This window comes from Balaenoptera borealis (assembly GCF_965194805.1).
Source record: "Balaenoptera borealis genome assembly, chromosome: 16".
In the NCBI taxonomy this organism is placed as follows: domain Eukaryota; kingdom Metazoa; phylum Chordata; class Mammalia; order Artiodactyla; family Balaenopteridae; genus Balaenoptera; species Balaenoptera borealis.
Window position 1 is genome coordinate 52,708,972 of NC_138872.1, and position 21,586 is coordinate 52,730,557.

Consider the following 21,586-nt stretch of genomic DNA (forward strand, 5'->3'; position numbering starts at 1 on the left):
CTATAATTAGCACCTTAATTTTTGGTTTGAAAAGCCCTTATTAAAATTATAGTTGCTTAAAACACTTTGCTATTGGCTTTCTAGGAAAAATATGTTATGAAAACTGGCTCAAGAACTGGTAAGAAATCCTGAAGAGATGAATAACCCGATTTTAAAATACAAAAAATTAATTTTAAAATTCTACTCATCAAATTACACCAGACTCAGATTACAGTTTAGCTTTATCACTATTTCAAAGAGCAGAGAATTTTTATGTTATGTAAACTCTTCTACCTCATAGAAGCACATGGAAAGCATTCCTAATGTATTCTTAAAGTCTAGAAATAGAAGAAAAATTCAAACATCGAAAAATAGTTTTTTAAACTGATCACCGATTAGCCCCCCCACACCCCAAATCTCCAAAAAAAGTCTTTAAAAGCAGAAATCAAATAGGCCACAGTCTTTGATCACAATGTAATAAAATCAGAAAGTTACGGCAAAAGAGTAGCAGAAGAAGGATAAGGAAGGAAAAAAGGAAAGAAAGATAAGATGAAGGAAGAAAGGAAGAGGGAGAGAGAGAAGGAAGGAGAGAAAGAAAGACAAAGAGGAAAGGAAGGAAGGAAAAGAAAAGGAAGGAGAAAGTCCTTTTAGAATTTTAAAATATCTTTGTAACATGTGTTAGAGAAAAACTCAAAACTGAAATGAGGTGGATAACAATGAGATTACCCATCAACCCTGTTGACAGGAGTGGTTAGTTTCTTGCTCACCCAAAGATACTCATCTGTAGGTAAGTGTTAATGACAAATGAAGTGAGGAATTCTCTACCAACAGGCATCCAGCTCCTGCCTTTCCTGATCCTGCCCCATAGTCAGAACCTCATACTTCTGGGTTTTTTTTAAAAAAGCCATTGAGCCTTAGCTTTACTCCAGCTTCCAAGACCAGAGAGGGGGAAAGGACTTGCTTGGCTGAAGTCACCGCGGTTGTTGCAGACCTCGGACTTCTAACCCCCAAGTCAGGACGCACTGGTCCGAACTGGTCCCTCTTGCACCTTCCACCCCACTCTGCAAACAGCCAGCAGTCGCAGTGGGAGAGGAGGGCGCGTGGGGCCGCTTACCTGGGCCGATTGCCCTGTTGAGCTCCTCTGCCAGAAGGTGCTGGTTGATGGCCCTCAGGACCTGCAGGGTCAGCCGCACGGCGTCCTCCTCCCCGTAATGGGTGACCAGCAGAGTGGCCAGCTTCACTGGCTTGGCTGTCTGGAGTTGGCCCCGGGGAATCCGGGAGTGCTCCTTCTCCAGGCTGGTGTTCTGCAGCTTGAACTTGAACTTCTCGAAGTCATAGGGCACCAGCTCTTCCAGGGAGTACAGCAGATGGTCACTACGGGTCTTGGCCATGGCGTTGACCAGGAGAGGCTGGAGGCAACTGTCTGGCTTCTGAGGGGAGAAACAGCTGTCTGTCCTGGAGCCCAGAGGGAGACGTAAGAAGCAGCTTGTGAAATAACGGAAAAGGCACAGGAAATGCTCTGTGTTTTGGTGGGAACTGAGACTAAGGCTGTGAGTGTGTCATTGTTGGTTTGTGTTCTCTTTCTTACAGATTCAGAGGCTTTTCCAGCTGGGAGGACTCAATGCCTTGTCAGACACGTGGTCGTCAGCACCCCAGCTCTCACTGACTTGGGCTGGACTGCAGAGTGGTGGATAAGTCTTTGAGGAAGGGTCTGGGATTGGATTCCAGATTCTGGATCTTTGGGCAGGAAGTCAGATGCTTCCCTGTCCCCTCCCAGGATACGGGGGTGGGGGTGGGGTGAACAGAGCCCCTGGTCCCATGCTGGAGAGAACCATGATGAAGGTCAGCCCCTCTGGCCAACTGCTCTCCTCCAGACTCTTGGGGTTTTATTGACCCTCTGGAGCCAATGACAGGGGGATGGGGAGCAGCAAATACAGCCCTGCAAGCTCTGCCCCTCCCTGCCCAAGAAGGCAGGTGAGGCCAGAAGGGCACCGCCAGGAGACAAGCCCTGGGGTCGCCCCTGTTGACGTAGTTCCAGTTGTCTGGTTCTTCCAGCAACACAAAGGCCTCGAAATGCGACGCCTGGGGCCACCATCCTGATTTATTTGTCCCAGCACTAACTCTGCCGTGGCTTCCTGGGAGCAGACTCTGGAGGGAGGGTGTCATGCATGCATGTGTACTGAACACATGTTCTGGACCAGGATGCTGGAGAAACAAGGGTGAAAAAGGCATAGGCGTTCTTAGGGCTTGCAGCCCAGTATGGGGCCCCAGCGGTGGCTCCGAAGCTAATGGAGTTTGTATGGGGGGAGCTGACTGCTTCCTCCGTTAACTGCTGTGTCTTTCTGCTACATTGATTTTTATCCTCAACTTTTTGGTTCAAAATATTTCAAATCCACAGAAAATTTGAGAGCATAGTACAATGAACACTTATATACCCTTTACCTAGGTTCAGCAACTGTTTACATTTCATGTTTAGTGATTCTCTCTCACACATGCACACACTTTTTTGTTTTTTGAAGCATTTCATAATAAATTGAAAACATATCAGATATCACTTCAAATACCCTAGCTATCCTAAACACTAAGAATGAGGATACAAGGATATTATTTTATTATTTATTTATTTAAATTTTATTTATTTATTTATTTTTGGCTGCTCCCACGCAGCTTGTCAGATCTTATTTCTCGACCAGGAATTGAATCCAGGCCCTCTGCAGTGAAAGTACCGAGTCCTAACCACTGGACCGCCAGGGAATTCCCAAGGATATTATTTTAAATAATCACAGTAGTATTATCACACTCAGGAAATTTAATGTTGTTACAATACTACAAGCTTTCCATAATCAAATTCCCCAATTGTCCTGATAATGTCTTTGACAGCTTTTTTTTTTTTTGTCCCAATCCAGGATCCAATCAGAGATCCTGCATTGCCTTTAGGTTACCAAATCTCTGTAGTCTCCTTTTATCTAGAACACTTTCACATTCCCCTCACCTTTTAAAATTCTTCCAAGACATTAATGTTTTTGAGGGCTTCTCTGGTGGCGTAGTGGTTAAGAATCCTCCTGCCAACGCAGGGGACACGGGTTTTAGCCCTGGCCTGGGAAAATCCCACATGCCGCGGAGCAACTAAGCCGGTGCGCCCCAACTACTGAGCCTGCGCTCTAGAGCCCTTGAGCCACAACTACTGAAGCCCAGGCGCCTAGAGCCCCGTGCTCCGCAGCAAGAGAAGCCCGCGCACCTCGACGAAGAGTAGCCCCCTGCTCGCTGCAACTAGAGAAAGCGCGCGCGGCAACGAAGACCCAACGCAGCCAAAAAATAAATTAAATAAATAAATAAATATAAAAAATAAAGTGGGGACAGTGGGTGAGGTCTCAGACCTGGAGGTTTGCTTCGTCAAGCCCTCTTATTTAAAAAAAAAAAAAAAAAGACATTACTGTTTTTGAAAAGTCCGTTCCAAGCACAGTGTCCCTCAATGTAGATTTGTGTGATTGTTTCCTCATTATTAGACTGAGGGTCCATCCACGCCTCCTTGAGATCTCTCCATTGTAAAAGGCCATTTTTTTCTTTGTAATTAATATGGAACCTCGGTGTGTGGAAAGGTCTCACTCCCTCACAATCTTTCACCCCATGGTGTTAGCCTTCATTGACGATCCTTTCCTAAATCAGTTGCTAGAGTGGTGGTTGCAAAATGGTATTTCTATCACTTAGTTGGCATCATTTGCATATCCTGGTTTAAACTTTCTGTCTTCCTCCTGAAATGTTTGGCTTACAGATGTTTTGTTGGTAATACAATTACCCTTCAACGATGCTTACTCTGTGCTTTTTTTTTTTTTTTTAGCTCTGTGCTTTATATCCATTATTCCCTAAAATCTCTGCAGTATCCCTTCAGTGCAGGATTCATCATCTCCATTTACAGCCGGGCTTAGAGACTTGCCCAGAGCCAGGGTTCAAACTCACTCTATTAACCACTTTGCAATATTGTCTCCCTGCATGATGATACTTCGTTATTTTACTATTCATCACTAACCGTAGATGTCACCTTTTCAGCGACCAACGAGGCTCAAAATGGGCCATGCTGACCATTCCCTCAGGTAAGTGACAGCATTCTGATGCCTGGCTGAACAAACAGCCCCTCTGTATGACCAACCTGGGATCAAGGCTTCCATGAGTTCTCGTTGGTTGAATTTATTTTATTGTCCGATTGGTCCATGGGCTTTATATCTTACAGAGTATTCAGTGTTTGGGGTTTAACAGCTGACAGCATCCAGTTTTCTGGATCCTGGTGAGAAAATAATACCCAAACCCAACAACTTCCCTAAAAAATGAATGAACCCAAATGCACCTTTATGGTGCAAATGTCAGATGTGTGAAATTCTCAGGTTGGGCCAGAAGGGTTTTAACTGGGGTTTCTCTGGGACCAGGACCTGTACAAGATTCCGGAAGGCAGTCTCCCACTGCTGAGACAGAAATGATGAAATCATGCAATGCCACAAAGCATCCTTCGTGTTCCTGGGATCTCTGACGCCGTCTTGTCTGGCCAGGAAACTCCTCTAAGCTAACACTAAGGCAGCTACGACAGAATCGGGTAGGAAGTGGGGCTTTCCAGTCTACAGCAGGATATTTTGCAATTTTAGTGACACTTTTTGCAACAGGGGCAATTCTGAAGCAGGGACTTCTTGAAAGGCAGTGTTTTGTTGCCACTGAGGCCTTTCTAGGTCAAGAGAGGTTCACAAAACTTCCATTTTTTGAGGTTCCAGTGATTTAAAATGAAGAAATGTGAAAATAGGATTATAGTCCTTGGGATGCATTTTAAATGTTTGATTTAACAAGTGAAATGGATTGTTGATGAACTCTTCTTTCTTGTACCTCTGTGACTATACCTCTGTAACCTTAAAAGCAGATTTCAGTCTTGTACCTCTGTGCCTTTATTTGGGGACATGACAAATCTAAAACCAATACAACTGCTGCAAAGGGTCCAACTTTTGCTCTCCTCCTAAGTGATGCACAGCTCAGACACCCGGATCTTTTCTCCATTCCTGGTCATCAGGGGTATCACTTTCTACCACATTCATTTTTGTATCATTTTGGGATTTTAAAATCAATATGTATTACTTTTATAATAAAAAAGATAGTTTTAAAAAAGTATTTTATAATTAGCTTAGCTTCAAAGCTGATTTCAGTCCTGTCCCCGCAACCATCATGATAAAGGAGGTTTACTGTATTTGAATATAATACATATCTCTTATTAAGAGAATGGAAAGACCTGTTGAGAAGATCGTGGAAGAGTTCCTGTGTTAACCTGGAACTGAAAATAATGGATCCTACTGTGACCCAAACTCTCCCTCACCCACCAGTATACTGAATTTTAAGGGAGAAATCTGAGACTTTGAGAGGCTAACCATTCAAGTTCAAAGTGAATTTCCAGGCAATGAACTTCCCTCTGAGAAACATACTGTAACTGTGGTCTCTGAGGGTGAACCAAATTCTGGACAACCTCCGACCCCCTGAGCAGAATGGGAAAGCAGGGAGAGGAAGCCAGCTTCCCAAAGTAGGTTGCGGTGGGTGGCTTTGACCTGTCCCAGGTGATGGAGTAGGGGTGTCAGAATAGGTCTCCAATCGGCTTACCAAATGAGAGCTTTGTTTGCACTATGGTAACCTTCAGCAAGAGGGTTTATAAGTTATAAAGTGCAGTACACATTATTCTGATTGTTAAATCTAGATGGAGAGTAAGTGGGTGTTCATTTTACTCTTTAAATTTTCCTATGTATTTAAACTTTTTTTTTTTTTTTTTTTTTGGCCCGTTCGCGTGGCATGCGGGATCTGGGATCTTAGTTTTCCCGACCAGGGATGGAACCTGTACCCCCTGCAGTGGAAGCGGGGTCTTAACCATGGACCGCCAGGTAAGTCCCAACATTTTACAATTTTAAAAATTGAAAAAAAATTTTTTTTGTTCTACCAGTGTTTATATGGACCCTATTAGGAGGCTCGCCTTGAGCATACAGTCCCTGACAGCCAAAGGCAACTGCTTTCCCTTCCCCGCACCCTTTGAGGTTCGGTTTACATAATCCTGCCCCTGCTCCCAACTCCCACCTCCCACTGGCAGAGCTGACCCCTCTTGCCTGGTGCTCCGGTCATTCCTGTTCACCACCTTGCAGTGAAACTGTTTATGAGTTTCGAAGCTGCCCGGAGTGGTGAAGAGATATGGGAATCCAAGATTTAGGACCTGTGTGACCTGGGCAAATTACTCGACCTCTCTGAACTTGTTTTCCTGTCTGTCAAACGGGTCGTTTCTGGAATTCAATGAGATAATGATTGCAAGCGCGCCTGGCACCGTGGGAGAAGTGCCAGCTTCATTCTTTGGTGTCCAGCGCCTGGCACGTCGTGGGTGGTGTCTACGGAGGTGGGCAGGAGCGGTTTGTCTGCGGGAAGAACGGCCCCAGGATAAAGGGGAAGTGTCTGCGCAGGGCAACGACAGGCGGGCAGGCGCTGGGGTGGAGACCCGCCCGGCACACCGTCCCTGCCGGGACCCCGCGGGGCCTGCCGGAGGGAGGGAAAAGTCCGAGACGCGCGACTCACCCCGGGGTCTGTACCCGCGGCGTCGGCATTTGTGCGATGACTCTCTGAACTACATCTCCCAGGAGGCTCCAGGAGTATGAAGAGCCGATCGGAGGGCGGGTGGGCGGGCCCTCCGGCACCTACGTCTATAAGGGGGCGCTGGGCTGAGCCGCCGTTGATAAGATTGGCAACCGCAATGGCCTATAGCTGCTTCCCGCCCGAGCGGCCGCACTCCAGGCGCGGAGCAGGAGCGGCCGAAGCTGCTGGTATCCCGGACACAGCGCTGGGAAGTGGAGTCAGCGCGGCACGTGAAGACCCCGGGCTCGCGGGATTCGGCGCCACGGGGCTGCTCTGGGGCCGTAGATCCGCAGTCTTCCGCCCCTGATAAGCCTATAGATCATTCATGTTTTACGGCGAATATTTACCAAGTGCCTACTGTGGACCTCTTACTGTGTCAGCAGCAGCGAGGGTGGTCACGGCAGGCAGTATCCCTGCCCCAAGGAGCTTATCTCCTGGGGAGGAGAGAGGTGGATAAACGGTAATTTCCAGTGCTGGTAAGAGCTGTGAAGTGGATCATTGAACCCAACACCAGCACTGCCGTCTTCTCGGTTTTCAAACGCTACCCCTAGGAACCCTAGAGTGCAGATTCTTAAACTACTCTGTAGCATGATACTTTTTGAAAAATCTAGTGATATGGTTATGGACCATAAGGGCAGTGTTTTTTGTTTTTTGGGGTTTTGTTTGTTTTTTGGCAGCGCCACGCGGCTTGCGGTATCTTAGTTCCCCTACTAGGGACTGAGACCAGCCCGGCAGTGAAAGCCCAGAGTCCCAACCACTGGACGCCAGGGAATTCCCTTTTGTTTGTTTTTCTTTGTGTGTGTGTGTATGTGTGTGTGTGTGTGTGTGTCCAGAAAAAAGTACATGCATCTACAGTTCTACAGTTAAGTATATCATTTCAGGGGGTTCATGGACTTTCTGAAGTCCACCTGGAGAAATCTAGCAGGGGTCTTTCGACAGACACTCCTCCCCCCACCCCTCCGCCCACGTCAGCTAGAGCAGCCCCTGCTTTTTATTTTATTTTTGAATTTATTTATTTATTTTTTTTGGCTGCCTTCAGTCTTCATTGCTGCACGCGGGCTTTCTCTAGTTGCATGGAGCGAGGTCTACTCTTCGTTGCGGTGCGCGCACTTGTCATTGCGGTGGCTTCTCTTCGTTGCGGAGCATGGGCTCTAGGCGCACGGGCCTCAGTAGTTGTGGCACGCAGGCTCAGTAGTTGTGGCTCGCGGGCTCTAGAGCGCGGGCTCTAGAGCGCAGGCTCAGTAGTTGTTGCGCACGGGCTTAGTTGCTCCGTGGCATGTAGGATCTTCCCAGACTAGGGGTGGAACACGTGTGCCCTGGCATTGGCAGGCAGGTTCTTAACCACTGTGCCACCAGGGAAGTCCAGCCCCTGCTTTTTAACTGTTTTACATATTTCACCTTCAAGAAAGATTTCCTTTGATCCAAATCTACTGCAGGAGAAAAAGAAAAAGAAGGAACATCCAAATAGATGGTCTAGCTGTAATTCTAGTTCCAACATTCTGTTTAAGTCCTTCCCATCAAGACTACTTTCTAGTCTCAGGTAAACATAACCAGACTGAATTCACCAGCATGGTGGTGTGAAGGGCACCTTCTCATTCAGATCCTTGTCATTCTTCTGGAACATTCCCCTGCCTGCCACACTTGCCAATTAGTTTGAAACTGTAAACAATTTTTTTTCTGTTTTGGCTGCCTGGCTTGCGGGATCTTAGTTCCCCCACCAGGGATTGAACCTGGGCTGGGCAGTGATAGCGATGCGCCCTAACCACTGGACTGACAGGGAATTACCAGAAACTGTAAATAATTTAAATGGCTATCACCTGGGGACCGGCTTCGTAAGTTTTGGTGAATCCATCCCGTGTGCTGCGCTGCATCCCTTGAAAACAGTGCAGTGGATTTCCATGTGTTAATGTGCAAAGATGGTCAATATATATGATTAAATGAGAAGAGCACGTTTACCGTACACTGTGATAGTATAATCCCATGTTTGTAAATAATGGGAAAAATGTGTTTTAAATTTAAATATCTGAAGATAGACTCAAGAAATAATGTGGCAACCTCTAGAGAGTAGAATTGGAGGTGGGGGTTGTGCTTCTTACTCTATGTCCTCTATACATTTGTGTGGTTTTCAATGAGTATTTAAACATTTTATGACACATGAAACATAGTCTGTGAATTTATTTTCAGTGTAAAATAATAAGGCAAAACAGAAAGTATACCAAGCTCAGTCTTAGAGGAAGACTTTCATGCTTTGCTCATTATTTTTATAATAAAAACTTTCCAAAAATCTCATTAACAGGAATATTATTCACTGGAATGCAGAGGATTAGGAATGGTTTTTAAAAAGCAGTCTGTGTCCATAGAGAAACAAATATGTGAAGTTTTCAAGTAATATGTGAGGTTTGCCAATACTGAAGGAAACACAGAACAGACCTAACTCCAAAGTAAACACACACACATACAACACTGCAGGCATCAAATTAATGCAGACAACAGAGTCTTTAACAAGAGCATAAGGGCTCATGCCTTAACTCCCCTGAAGATATAGAGCAGAAGCTTACATTTTAAAAATATGGTTGAAATAAGCTAAAATGACTGAAAGGATATTTGCTCAGCAAAGCCTTAGTATCTGGACAAGTCCTTCACGCACAGATTAGTATCAAATCAGGTGGGGGCTTCCTTCCCTGGTGGCGCAGTGGTTGAGAATCTGCCTGCCAATGCAGGGGACACGGGTTCGAGCCCTGGTCTGGGAAGATCCCACATGCCACGGAGCAACTGGGCCCGTGAGCCACAATTACTGAGCCTGCGCGTCTGGAGCCTGTGCTCCGCAACAAGAGAGGCCGCGATGGTGAGAGGCCCGCGCACCGCGATGAGGAGTGGTCCCCACTTGCCACAGCTAGAGAAAGCCCTCGCAGAGAAACGAGGACCCAACACAGTCATAAATAAATAAATAAATAAATAAATAAAAGGACGTGAATTTCTTAAAAAAAAAAAAAAAAGAAAACTCAGGTGGCATTTCACCTGCTGTCCTATAGAGGGTGCCCTCGCACGTGGTCTCTGGGGCTGCAGCTGGAAGCACACTAGACACCACCCCACCCCCATCCCCACCCACAAGTACAAGCCTCCACCAAAGCCAGCAGCTGGAAACAATTCTTAATGCTGCAGGAAGTAGGAGAAAATGACTATGTGAGTCAAAGCTAAAATTGGACATCAAAGACCACAGAAAAATATTTTCCAAGGCTGATGTGATGGTGGAGGTGGGTGGGGGTATCAATATACCAAAAGTCATGGCTTTGGAACAGCAATGAATGATAACATATATTGAGCACTTTATATATACCAAATATCATGTGAGTGCTTTATATGCCTTCATAGCACAGGCTCTGGGGTCAGACTGCCTGAGTGAGAATAATGTCCCTACAGTTAAGCAGCTGTGTGACACTGGACGAGTGATGTACCTACTTACTTATTCAGCCTTGACAAAGAAGGAAATTGTGTTACATGCTACAGCATGGATAAATCTTGAAAACATTGTGCTAAGTGAAATAAGCCAAAAACTAAGAGACAAATATTTCATGATTTCACCTATGTGAGGTACCTAGAATAGTCAAACTCATAGAGACAGAAAATAGAATAGTGATTACCAGGGGTTGGGAGCAGAGGGTAATGGGGGTTTATTAATGGGTAGAGTTTCAGTTTGGGATGATGAAAAAGTTCTGGAGATGGATGGTGGTTATGGTTATACAACAATGTGAATGCACGTAATGCCACTGAATTGTACCCTTAACAATAGTTAAAATGGTAAAATTTATGTTATGTATATTTTACCACCCCCTCAAAAAAAAACTTGAAAAATACACATACCCTTTGCTTCAGTTATTCCATTTTGAGGATTCTATTCTAAAGAAATTATTGAATGTACACAAAGTTGCATTATAAGGTGTTCATTGCAGAATTGTTCATTAAAGCAAGAATTGGAAACAACCTGAATGTCCATCAACAGAAGAAATAGTAATTATGTTACACCCCTACTGTGCCATACTGTGCAGCTGTTAAGAGTAAGAAAGGCCTATTCATCTTGATTCAGAGATTTCAGAGGCACACTGTGAAGTTAAAAAAGTCTGGGAAAATATTATATATGTAGCATGATAAATACATATAATGAATACATATACATATGTAAACACATCAGAAGGAGACCGGTAGGATGTACAACCGTTACCTATAAAAAAGGGAGCAGAAGTGAAGCTAGGGGGTGATGGAAAAATTTCCTCATTTTCTTTGTATCTATCTCTATTCTTTGATTCTTGTACCATGACCATGCGTGTATTACTGTTGTTCTGGTTATCTTTTGCAGCATAACACCAAAACTTAGTGTAAAAACAATCTTTTTATTATAATAGCTCATGATTTTGTGGTTGGGATTTTGATCAGGGCACAGCAGGGACAACTTATGTCTGCCGCATGACTGGAGCTTCAGCTAGGGTGACTCAGATGTCTGGGGATCACTAGAATGGCTGTAATCGACTGGGGTTGTGTGTCTGAGGCATCAGTACTGGCTGTCTGCAGGTGATTCTTGGGTTCTTCTCCCTGTTGTGTCTGCTGGGACTGGAATGTCGAAAATGGCTTCTTCACTCCTGTGTCTGGTGCCTGGGCTAGGATGGCTGGAACAGCTGGAGATGACTAGGCATCTCTCTCCATGTCTCTATAGCTTGGGCTTCCTCGAAGCATGACAGTCTTAAGGTAACCAGACTTTCTAGATGGTGGCTGGTGTTCCCAGAGCTAGCATTCCAAGAGGCCCCAGATGGCAGCTTCAAGACTTCTTATGAAGTCCCAGAAAGTTACTTCCAGTTCATTCTATTGCCTAAGCAAGTCACTACAGCCAGCCTAGATTCGGGGGAAGAGGATTTGACACCCCCTCTCAATAGGAGAAGTAATCATGAAGTTGCAGCCATTTTTTAACTTACTACACTTAGACCCTTAACAGGAAATTCAACCTGACCCATGATTTATAGTAACCTTCATTGAAACAGAGCACACCCACCTCTCACATGTCTTTCATCAGTCATTACAAATGTACAGCCTTTTTGGAAATCCTCTGCCAGGCCTATTGCTTCCTTCCAAGTTTCCTATTAATTCTTCAAATTAATGTCGAGATCAGTGGTTCTCAATTTTGGCTGCACATTAAATCATCTGGGGAGCTGTAAAGAATCCTGATGTCCAGAAGCCAAATACATCAGAATCTCTAGGGGGTGGTACCCAGGTGCTATAGTCTGAATGTTTATGTCTCTTCAAAATTCATATGCTGAAATCCTAATGCTTGATGTGATGGTATTAAGAGGTGGGGCCTTTGGGAGTTGCTGAGGTCATGGGGGTGGAGCCCTCATTAGTGGGATTAATCCTCTTATAAAAGAGACCCCACAGAGCTCCCTACCCCTTTCACCATTTGAGGACACAGAGGTTGGCAGTCTGCAACCTGGAAGAGGACACTCCCCTGACCATACTGGCACCCTGGTCTTGGACTGCCAGCTTCCAGAATGGTGGGAAATTTCTGTTGTTTCTAAGCTACCAAGGATGTGGAATTTTGTTTTGGAAGCTCTAATAGACTTAAGACACACCAGGCATCAGAGGGTTTTTTTAAAGCTTCCCAGGTGATTCCAATGTGCACATGGCTGGGAAACACTGGTCTAGATTATAACTATTCCAGTACCAGTAGTTTCCAGAAGCAGCGCCTTAGCACGTCAGCCAGTGATCATTGTTGGCAAAGCAGTGGATTGGCTGTGTGGACCTGGTCATGGAATTGCAGGAAGCCTTGAGAAGCCTTGACTGATGGTAAAAGGCTGGGTCCTCCCTTTCCAGGGATGACTCCTGTTCCCCAGGGAGCCCCCCTTCGACTTTACAATTAAGGAGGTGGCATCTTTCACCCCCTTGCTACAGCCAGCTGCAAGGATGGAACAACTTGTGAGCAGGTTCTGCCTGTGCTCGTCTGATTTTTACCCTGTAAGTCCTTTGCTCACGGGCCTTGTTGAACAAAATGGCTCTAAGGACAGAAAACAGCACTTTGGGGAATAACATAAATCCTACAAGCTGCCTGTTTACTTCCCAGGGGAAGCTCTACCCCATTGGAGTTGCCTGATAGACCCCCAGGGATTTTGGCAAACCCTGAGTTTCTGGAGAAGAACACAGAGTGGAGCCTTTGGGAAGAAGACTCAGGTTAGTGGCTTATTTTTCTGCCAGCAAGGTCTTGAAAAAAAATGCAAAGGTTCAAGGCATACTCCCAGCATCTCAGAGCCTGCAGAACCGACAGGAAGACCTGTCAGGGCCAAGGCCCCAGGTCCCTCACTGCCCCTTGTGTTCTCCTGCGCCTTCGCCTTAGCAGAACCTACAACTTTCTTCCTCTCCTTTCTGGAGAGGCTGGAGTGCAAGCCTTGCTTCAAACCAACAGCAAGATTGCCTGGGATAACCTTGCTAATCATGCCATTATGCCTCTTTCCTTGGAGATGGATATATTTTTAATGAACTAGTTCAAATACACAGAACATAAATACCTATGTAATCACACTCATAATTAATGTTATGGTGTCTATTTGCTTGACTTTGTTATTTCTATTTTATAAGAAACAACGCATCTCTGGACCATCTACTTGTATTGCTGGCAGGGTAGTCATATGTCTTTCATGGCCTTCTAGAGCGAGTTCTCCTAGCCAACAAGATGGAAGCTGCAAGGCCTTTTACCACCTTGCCTTGGTCATTGTTGGGGGCTCTCTAGCATTTGGAGGACCCTGAGAGGAACATCTTAGAGGAGGAGTGCCGCCCTGTCCAGGGTGAACTGTATTTCTGGGGAGTTAGGGCAATGGAAGTATGCCCCACTCCAGACCAAGGTGAGGGCCGCTAGTTCTTTGCTGCTGCCCTTCACTCTCCCTCCCCCTTAGGAGGAGCCCCAGTTAATACAAAATGCAAAATAGGGATGGATAGGCCTCTCCTGGGGCCATTTGGTATGGTCTCACCTTTATGAAAGGTCTCAAGTTTTAATTTATTTATTTTTGGCCTCGCAGCATGTGGGATTTTAGTTCCCCTACCAGGGATCAAACCTGCGCCCTTTGCATTGGAAACGTGGAATCTTAACCACTGGACCTCCAGGGAAGTCCCAGGGCCTCAAGTTTTAGAGTTTTGAAGTTATCTCCAGTAGAACACCCGAGTCGTATTCTTGTGTTGAGTGTTAAAGATGCTAAATGCAAATACATAAAATATATCACAATTTTAATAATATTTTAATTTTTTAGGAGCCTTAAAAATGTGGGGATAGGCTTTGCTAGACCTCTGGGAGGTCTTGACAACTGGAAAAGACAGGACGGAGGCTAACCTATATCATTCTGGGGAGAATTTCCCTCATTCCAGTTGTTAAAATGCCCAGATTTAGGGGCTGAATAAATTGATTATAAGTGCTAAGGAGAGGCCAATAGCTGAGCTTCTCTTCCCACCCCGTTCTACATCTTCACAGGGGACTTGAGAGGAAGCTGGGAGCCAAGCCTGGAGGCTTAAGTCTGAGCTTTGGGTGTTTCTGAGATTATTCTGCCCAGATCACTAGGCTGGAAATATGAGAGGATTTCACAGTGTGTACTCATTTCAGAATTAAAGATCATGGGGGACTTCCCTGATGGTCCACTGGCTAAGGCTCTGTGCTCCCAGTGCAGGGGGCCCGGGTTCGATCCCTGGTCAGGGAACTAGATCCTGCATGCTGCAACTAAGACCCAGCACAGCCAAATAAGTAAATAAATATTTTTTAAAAAAAGAATTAAAGATCATGAAGTTTCCTGGAGGGCCCTTAGGATGGTTTTTTGGGAATGTGAAAATGACTAGGTAAGCAGGGCGAAGTGTACTGTATCTCACTCCCTACCATACTGTGAGCCCCTTGGAGGTGGATTCACCAGTCTATTCCTTGACTTCCTTGATTTTAGCCTATACAACATCCTCAATACACTGTGAAAGAATTACTGCAGATTCTGGAAAGTCACAATTGAAAAAAAATCTTAAAGTGGCCCCTGCAGGATTTCTCTGCTTTCAAGAGACAAAAAACATGGCATCTTAAGGAGGACTGTCTCAACTAGAGAGGGATGAGCCTCTCCTAGGTCCTTTCGTATCCTATTTTTACTGCCAGCTTTAATAGTTAGGCAGTGATTAACAATTGCTATATAAAATCCATACAGGGAGTTCCCTAGTGGTCCAGTGGTTAGGACTCTGTGCTTTCACTGCTGAGGGCCTGGGTTTGATCCCAGGTCAGGGAACTAAGATCTCACAAGCCACATGGCCCATCCAAAAAAAAAAAAGATCCATACAGTAGTTTTTTGTTTGTTGTTTGTTTTTAAAAACTCTTAGCAAGGGAAGAGGAAGCTAAAAAACAAAACAAAAAAACAGAAGGCAGAATTGGGAAGCAACTTAAACTCCTCCATCTCACTTCCCCTTCACACAGCACCAAAGATGCTTCCAAAGATACAAAAATACTTGAGAGGTCCAAGACTATTCTAGATTTTGTCCTATGGATAGAACCCTTGTTTTCTAGGGCTTTGGGGGATAATTAACACATTTTTTAAAATATAAGTCCACAGGAAAACCGAAATGAACTTTTCAAAGAAGAAATAGAATGAATCTCATTTTCTAATCAATGCGGTAAAAAAAATTTTTTTTAGAGGAAAACTTTCTTGACCAGCTTGACCAGTTGACCAACTCTTGGCTTAAAGAGGAAATAATAAAAACTGCAATGATGGGAATTCCCTGGCAGTCCAGTGGTTGGGGAACTAAGATCTCACAAGCTGCATGGGGAAAGAAAGAAAGGAAGGAGGGAGGGAGGGAGGGAAGGAAGGAAGGAAGGAAATATGAAAACTGTAATGACAAACTATTTTGAAATCATCAATAAGGAGAATATTTTATATAGAAATTATGGGATGTACCTAAAGCTGCACTTAGAGGAAAACTCATAGCCTTAAACACTTTTACCATTAAACAACAAAGACTAGAAATAAAATACATTGATATTTATTGAAAATTTATTTTGTATAGAGCCTGCATTTAAATATATTTCTTTTTTTTTTTTTAAGTTTTCAGTTTTTTTTTTAAATTTTATTTATTTATTTATTTATTTATGGCTGTGTTGGGTCTTCGTTTCTGTGCGAGGGCTTTCTCTAGTTGCGGCAAGTGGGGGCCACTCTTCATCGCGGTGCGCGGGCCTCTCACTATCGCGGCCTCTCCCGTTGCGGAGCACAGGCTCCAAACGCGCAGGCTCAGTAATTGTGGCTCACGGGCCTAGTTGCTCTGCGGCATGTGGAATCTTCCCAGACCAGGGCTCGAACCCGTGTCCCGTGCATTGGCAGGCAGATTCTCAACCACTGCGCCACCAGGGAAGCCCTAAATATATTTCTTTAAATATATTTAAATATATTTTTAAAATATATATTTAAATATATTTCTTTATAGTACTTATGAGGTGGACACTGTTTTTTGCCCTTATCTTTTCAAAATGCTCAAAAGTTATAAGGCATATCCATGCAATGTTCCATGTTCTTAGTTTCCAAGAGCTATTTTACATCTCTTAATTCAAAGCTACAAACATTTATTAATGTTTAGTATGTACAGGGTACTTTAAGAGATAAAGAAATGAATTACCGCTGTTCTCAATCTTGTAAAACTCTAGTCATGTGTGTGATGTTGATGTATGTATATTGGAAGGGCAGGAGAGGACACAGGTCATAGTATGATTGCAGTTAATCCTCCCAGCTAAGAAGAACTGTGTTAAGTGCTAAAAATGATCTCTAAACAAAGCACTGAGGGAGCCCAAAAGAAAGTAATTCTGACTTGGGGAGGGGGCAGGAGTCAACTGCAGTACTTGTTGCCGCAATTCAGGGCCTGCACCATGATGGTTTTTGCAGCCTTGTTGAGGAATCTGTGCTTTATTATCAGGGCAGTGAGGCACCATTGGAGGTTCTGTCTGTGTGGGTGGATATTTGTGTAAAGACTTTTATTTATTTATTTATATTTTTGGCTGCGTTGGGTCTTCGTTGCTGCGCGTGGGCTTTCTCTAGTTGTGGCGAGCGGGGGCTACTCTTCGTTGCGGTGCGCAGGCTTCTCATTGCGGTGGCTTCTTTTGTTGGGGAGCACAGGATCTAGGCATTCGGGCTTCAGTAGTTGTGGCTCGCAGGCTCTAGAGCGCAGGCTCAGTAGTTGTGGCGCACGGGCTCAGTTGCTCCGCGGCATGTGGGATCTTCCCGGACCAGGGATAGAACCTGTGTCCCCTGCATTGGCAGGCAGATTCATATCCACTGTGCCACCAGGGAGGCCCATGGACTTTATTTTTATTGTTACAATTCTGTTTTATTTTGTTTTTTCCCTTCAGAATTGTTTCTCAAATGTGGAACTGATTGATAAAAGAGGAGAAATATTTTAAGATTCTTAAAACACACTGTCAAATTGCTTTTCATAAAGTATAGTGCATTCATGGGGTCTCTCTCCTATGTGGAGACGTCGGTATCTATAAATGTCTGAATGAAGAAAGCTTCTCTCACAGCCAGGGCATTTGTGAGGCTCCTCTCCTGAATGAGTCCTCTGGTGCTCAGTAGGTCTAATGTCGAGAGGTTCTTCCATGTTGGAGCTCTTAGGGTTCTCTTTCTATAGAGCGGTTATGATGACCTAAGCTTTGCTAAGTCTGGGGATTTAGCACTGACTTTCCTTTGGATTAACGTTAACCAAACTAACTTGCTAATATTTTTCGGTAATGTTAATATTTAAACATTTTCCTCTGACTTTCTAAATGTTTTTAGTCTTTTTTTTTTTTTTTTTTTGTAAAATAGAACCATGGGAAGCATCCCTCTCTAAAGGAACAATGAAGGGATGCAGAGTTCACAGGTTTTTTTTTCTGCTTTGAAGAAGCTTCTTCATTTTCTCTCCTGATCTCAAAATCTGAGAGAAGAAACAGAAGTTGAACATGTCACACTATCCCACGGAGAAACAGAGTGGGGGAAAGAGTTGTGCTAAACCAGTCATGGGATGATAGAAACTCTTAAGTAGATCCCAAAGCTTTTTGCTTCAATTAAGACTGAAATTTTCTTTCCTTGAAAACCCAACTATTTTGAAGTCAAATCATTGTTTCATTTATTTGAAAGGATTTCTTTGAAATCCTGCAATTCCTTCACCCGTGACTCTTCTCTGTGCTCCACAGGGAAGCTCAGGCCAGCTTTGGTACTGGATATCTTGACAGGAGGCATGTTAGTTTGGGTCACCACTGGTTTTTCTGAATTCAGACTGATTTCTGGGGCAGACAGCCTCTCTATATCTATTTCTGTTTTCAGTTAGGATTATTTCCCCTGGAACTTCTGTCAGGCAGTTTTTCAACATTAGGACAAAACTAAAATGAGGAGAAAGCTCCTTTTGTGGTTAATTAAGGCCATCGTCCTCCAGTCTACGGAAGAGCAGTGAATTCTGTGTTAAAGTCAATAAACTAAATTAGCTTTATATTATCTTTGGAATATTTTGATAATAGAATTATCTAAGTTAGGACTAAAATGTAAAGTAATTTTCCTAAAATTCTGACTCTTTTAAGGCTGAGAAACATTCTCTTATTGAGTCCCAAGGAAAGAGAGAGAGGTAAAAGTGGGAGTTTTGGAACTATGTCCTGGATTATCTTCAGTTAAGAGATTTTCAAATAAAAATTGGTATCTGAACTGGGTTGGTTGGTGACCAGCAAAAAATGTCTTTATATGTTTCAGCTGAAATCTAGAAGTGGATTATCTTGAAATTAATCAAAACAACTATCTAACAGTGTTTCTGGCAATCTAAGGACAACTAGTAAAATTTTCTCCAGCTCAATTTCCTGCCATGTCCTACCATTCCTTTTCTCACTGAGAGCAGTTATGGTTTGTACCCTTTTTCTGTGTCCCTTCCTCTCCTTCCTCACATCTAACAAACTTTACTGGTCTGCAGTAAAATGTGAGTTGATAAATAGTGATTTAAGATCCAAATAGAGAAAAGTGTTTAAATATTAACGTTACCGAACAATATTAGCAAGTTAGTTTAACGTTAATTTGAAGGAAAATTTAAATTCCAGAACATTTTATCAAAATGCCTTATATTTTCATGGAGAAAGGGCAATATATTTCAGATCAATTAAAAGAAAATGTCTTTCGGGACTTCCCTGGTAGTCCAGTGGGTAAGACTCCACGCTCCCAGTGCAGGGGGCCAGGGTTCGATACCTGGTCGGGGAACTAGATCCTGCATGCATGCCACAGCTAAAGATCCCACATGCCGCAACTAAGACCCAGCACAGCCAAGATAAATAAATAAATAATAAATTTTTAAAAAAACAGTTCATTCCTTTAAAAAAATTATTTAAAAAAGAAAATGTGTTTCAAATGAAATGCCACTTAAAGTCACTGTTTTGTTTATGTTTGGATTCAAAGCTAACTGTGGGATCAAAGAATAATGTGTTACAGGTAAAAGCAAACCTGAAGCCATAGATCACAGGAAAACTGTAGTCAAGTAAAGTGGGAAGAAACCAAAACTGGAGAGAGTGGCAAATAGCAAAGGCTTAGGGTGGCAGAAACCTGGAGGCCAGGATATCCTAAGATGAGAGTCAGGAAAAGCATTTCAGAATGACAGGAGCTGCTTATTTGCTCCTATGCCAAAGAGCACAGATGTGAAATTCTTAACGCTGCAGATTTCATCAAATGTCATTTTGAAAACCAGGCACAGACAGCTACACCCCGCCCCTTGAGTGCAAGGGAATCTATAAGACTCAGGTAAGGACTGAAAGTAGCTCTAGAGACAGAATTTAGTACCCATGAGAACTAAGACCAGTAGTAGGGTTTTTTTAATCTGAAATTCAAAATCCTTTTTCTTCTACATAATAGGGAGCCACCGATAGCTAAGGATAAGAAAATACAGTTGACTTGTACAACATGGGTTTGAACTGCGTGAGTCCACTTACACATGAAAATTTTTCAATAAATACTTATTACAGTATTACACAACCCACTGGTGGTTGAATCCGTGGATGCAGAACCACAGATATGGAAGGCTGTAAAGTTGCAGATGAATTTTCCAATGTGTAGAGGGTTAGCGCCCCAACCCCCCACTGCACTGTTCAAGGGTCAACTGTATAAGAAAGTGAAATCAACAGTGGTTACTAGAGGGCATACTTACTTCCCTTAACTTACATTTCACTCAGTCTTAAAGTAGTGGGTTTAATCTTTTTCATCATTTAGAGAACTTAATGAAAGCCATGGATCCACTTCCTAGTACATGTACACATGCAGTTTTGTGTACAATATCAAAAGGTTTACAAACTCTCCAGATCCACCCATGTGACCCTCCAGAACTGTGTTGATGGTAGCCACTACCTAGTGGGTCTTAGCAACACTAGCTGAATTTTAAGTGCTCAGTAGCCGCCATCACAGTAAGTTCTATTGTACTTAGAACTGCTGCTCTAGAATTTCTAGACCCTAGGTTAAGAACTCCTGCCCCAAATGAACCCCTGTAGTTCTGCTGGCCTGTAACACCACTCCCAGTCAAATTGGTATTTGACTATAAAATACCATCTGTAAAAGCTATTTTCTCTGCCTGAATATAGATAGGCCTCAAAGAAATGGAGGAATACTATCAGTAATTGTGAATAACTCTGAAAGTCTATCTAGCTTTAAGTACCTGTTAATAACCTAAAATCAAAGGGAACTTAGCAAATTGGTTTATCCTTCATTCTTACCATCTCAAGGTATGTGTAGTTTTGCAAACATTCCCATGCTCCACATCCTGCAGTAATAATCCGAGTGGCTTTTCTGTGAGATAGGGTAAGCCTTCAGGAATTTGCTGTGCATTAGTAACAGCTAATATTGAGTTCATACTAAGTGACAGGTATGATTCTAAGCATCCTACATATGCTAGCCCGGTTAATCCTCACCCAGTGTTATAAGGTGGGTATAGTATTATCCCCTCAAAACAGGTGAAGGAACTGAGGTTTGAGGCTTAGTGAGATTGAATAATTTATCTGAGATGACATAGTAAATGCCAGAGAGGTGGTTATTAGGTTAGAATCTATTTTCTCCTGAAATGTGAAGATCTAAAACATGAAAAAAATGGTCTTACAGGACTCTGTGGTCACATGTCTCAACAAGGCTTTCTGAAATGGACCTGCACCAGCCTGTGTGCTATGAGGCCTCTGGGTCTGAATTTGCCACAACAGCTGGTGAACCTTTTCTCTGGAGGGTGTCAACTACAAATTGGCATTTTCCATTGGCACTTGCCATCTACCTCTACAAAGATTAAATCGTGCTGCTGCAGCTGCTGACTTTCAACACGCCTTGAAAGGAGTTCAGGGTGGAGAGCTGAAATGAGGCACTCTGTGCTCTGGGAAAAACTGGCAGAACAGGTCTTCAGATAGTTAGATATTTTCAGGAGCCAATTTTATGAGCCCAATTCTTGTATCTCCTCATATCTAGAAAAGCACTAAAATCCTTCATGGTGACGTCTGCTCCTCGTGACTAGCAGTAACCTACACGAGACTAGCAGAAACCTTCTGTAAAAACTATGTGCTTGATTGCATGTATTCCCCCTTCACCAAAATCATTTATATACTGACCTTCCCCCCTGCCTCTTTGGAGCAGTTTCTCAGAGCTATCTGGTACGCTGTCTACTGGGCTGCAGTCCTCATTTTGACCCAAATAAAACTTAACTCACAACTCTCACGTTGTGCATTTCTTTTTTTAAGTAGACAAGTGGAACAAGAAAAAAAAAAAAAATACAGTACTCAGGACTCTTTCCACCCCGTCATTGAAAGTTGACCCTCTCCGTCCCCACATCACTCTTTACCATCATGGCAGCCTGAACTTTAGCGACAGACTAAAGTGTGATCCTGGGCAAGTGACTTAACTGACACTCTGTAACATGGGGATGATAATAGCGTCTCGTTCCTACAATTCTGTGTGCTGTGAGGATC

At 43.6% G+C, this 21,586-nt stretch overlaps 1 protein-coding gene and 1 long non-coding RNA gene across 4 annotated transcripts in view; one reads left to right on the plus strand and one right to left on the minus strand.

Annotated features, from left to right (window-relative positions):
* The window catches only part of MEFV (MEFV innate immunity regulator, pyrin), a 20,760-nt gene extending 14,406 nt beyond the window's left edge, over positions 1 to 6,354 (minus strand). For all 3 annotated transcript variants that reach the window (XM_082362096.1, XM_082362097.1, XM_082362095.1), the window contains exon 1: positions 1,094 to 6,354. In XM_082362096.1, the coding sequence (XP_082218222.1) occupies positions 1,094 to 1,370 (277 nt within the window). In that variant the 5' untranslated portion in view covers positions 1,371 to 6,354. The remainder of the gene's footprint in view (positions 1 to 1,093) is intronic.
* On the plus strand, positions 5,828 to 21,409 carry LOC309614195. Its single transcript, XR_014236062.1, has 2 exons — positions 5,828 to 5,879; positions 12,716 to 21,409. It is a non-coding gene; the product is annotated as an uncharacterized lncRNA (long non-coding RNA).
* Positions 21,410 to 21,586: the final 177 nt, after the last annotated feature.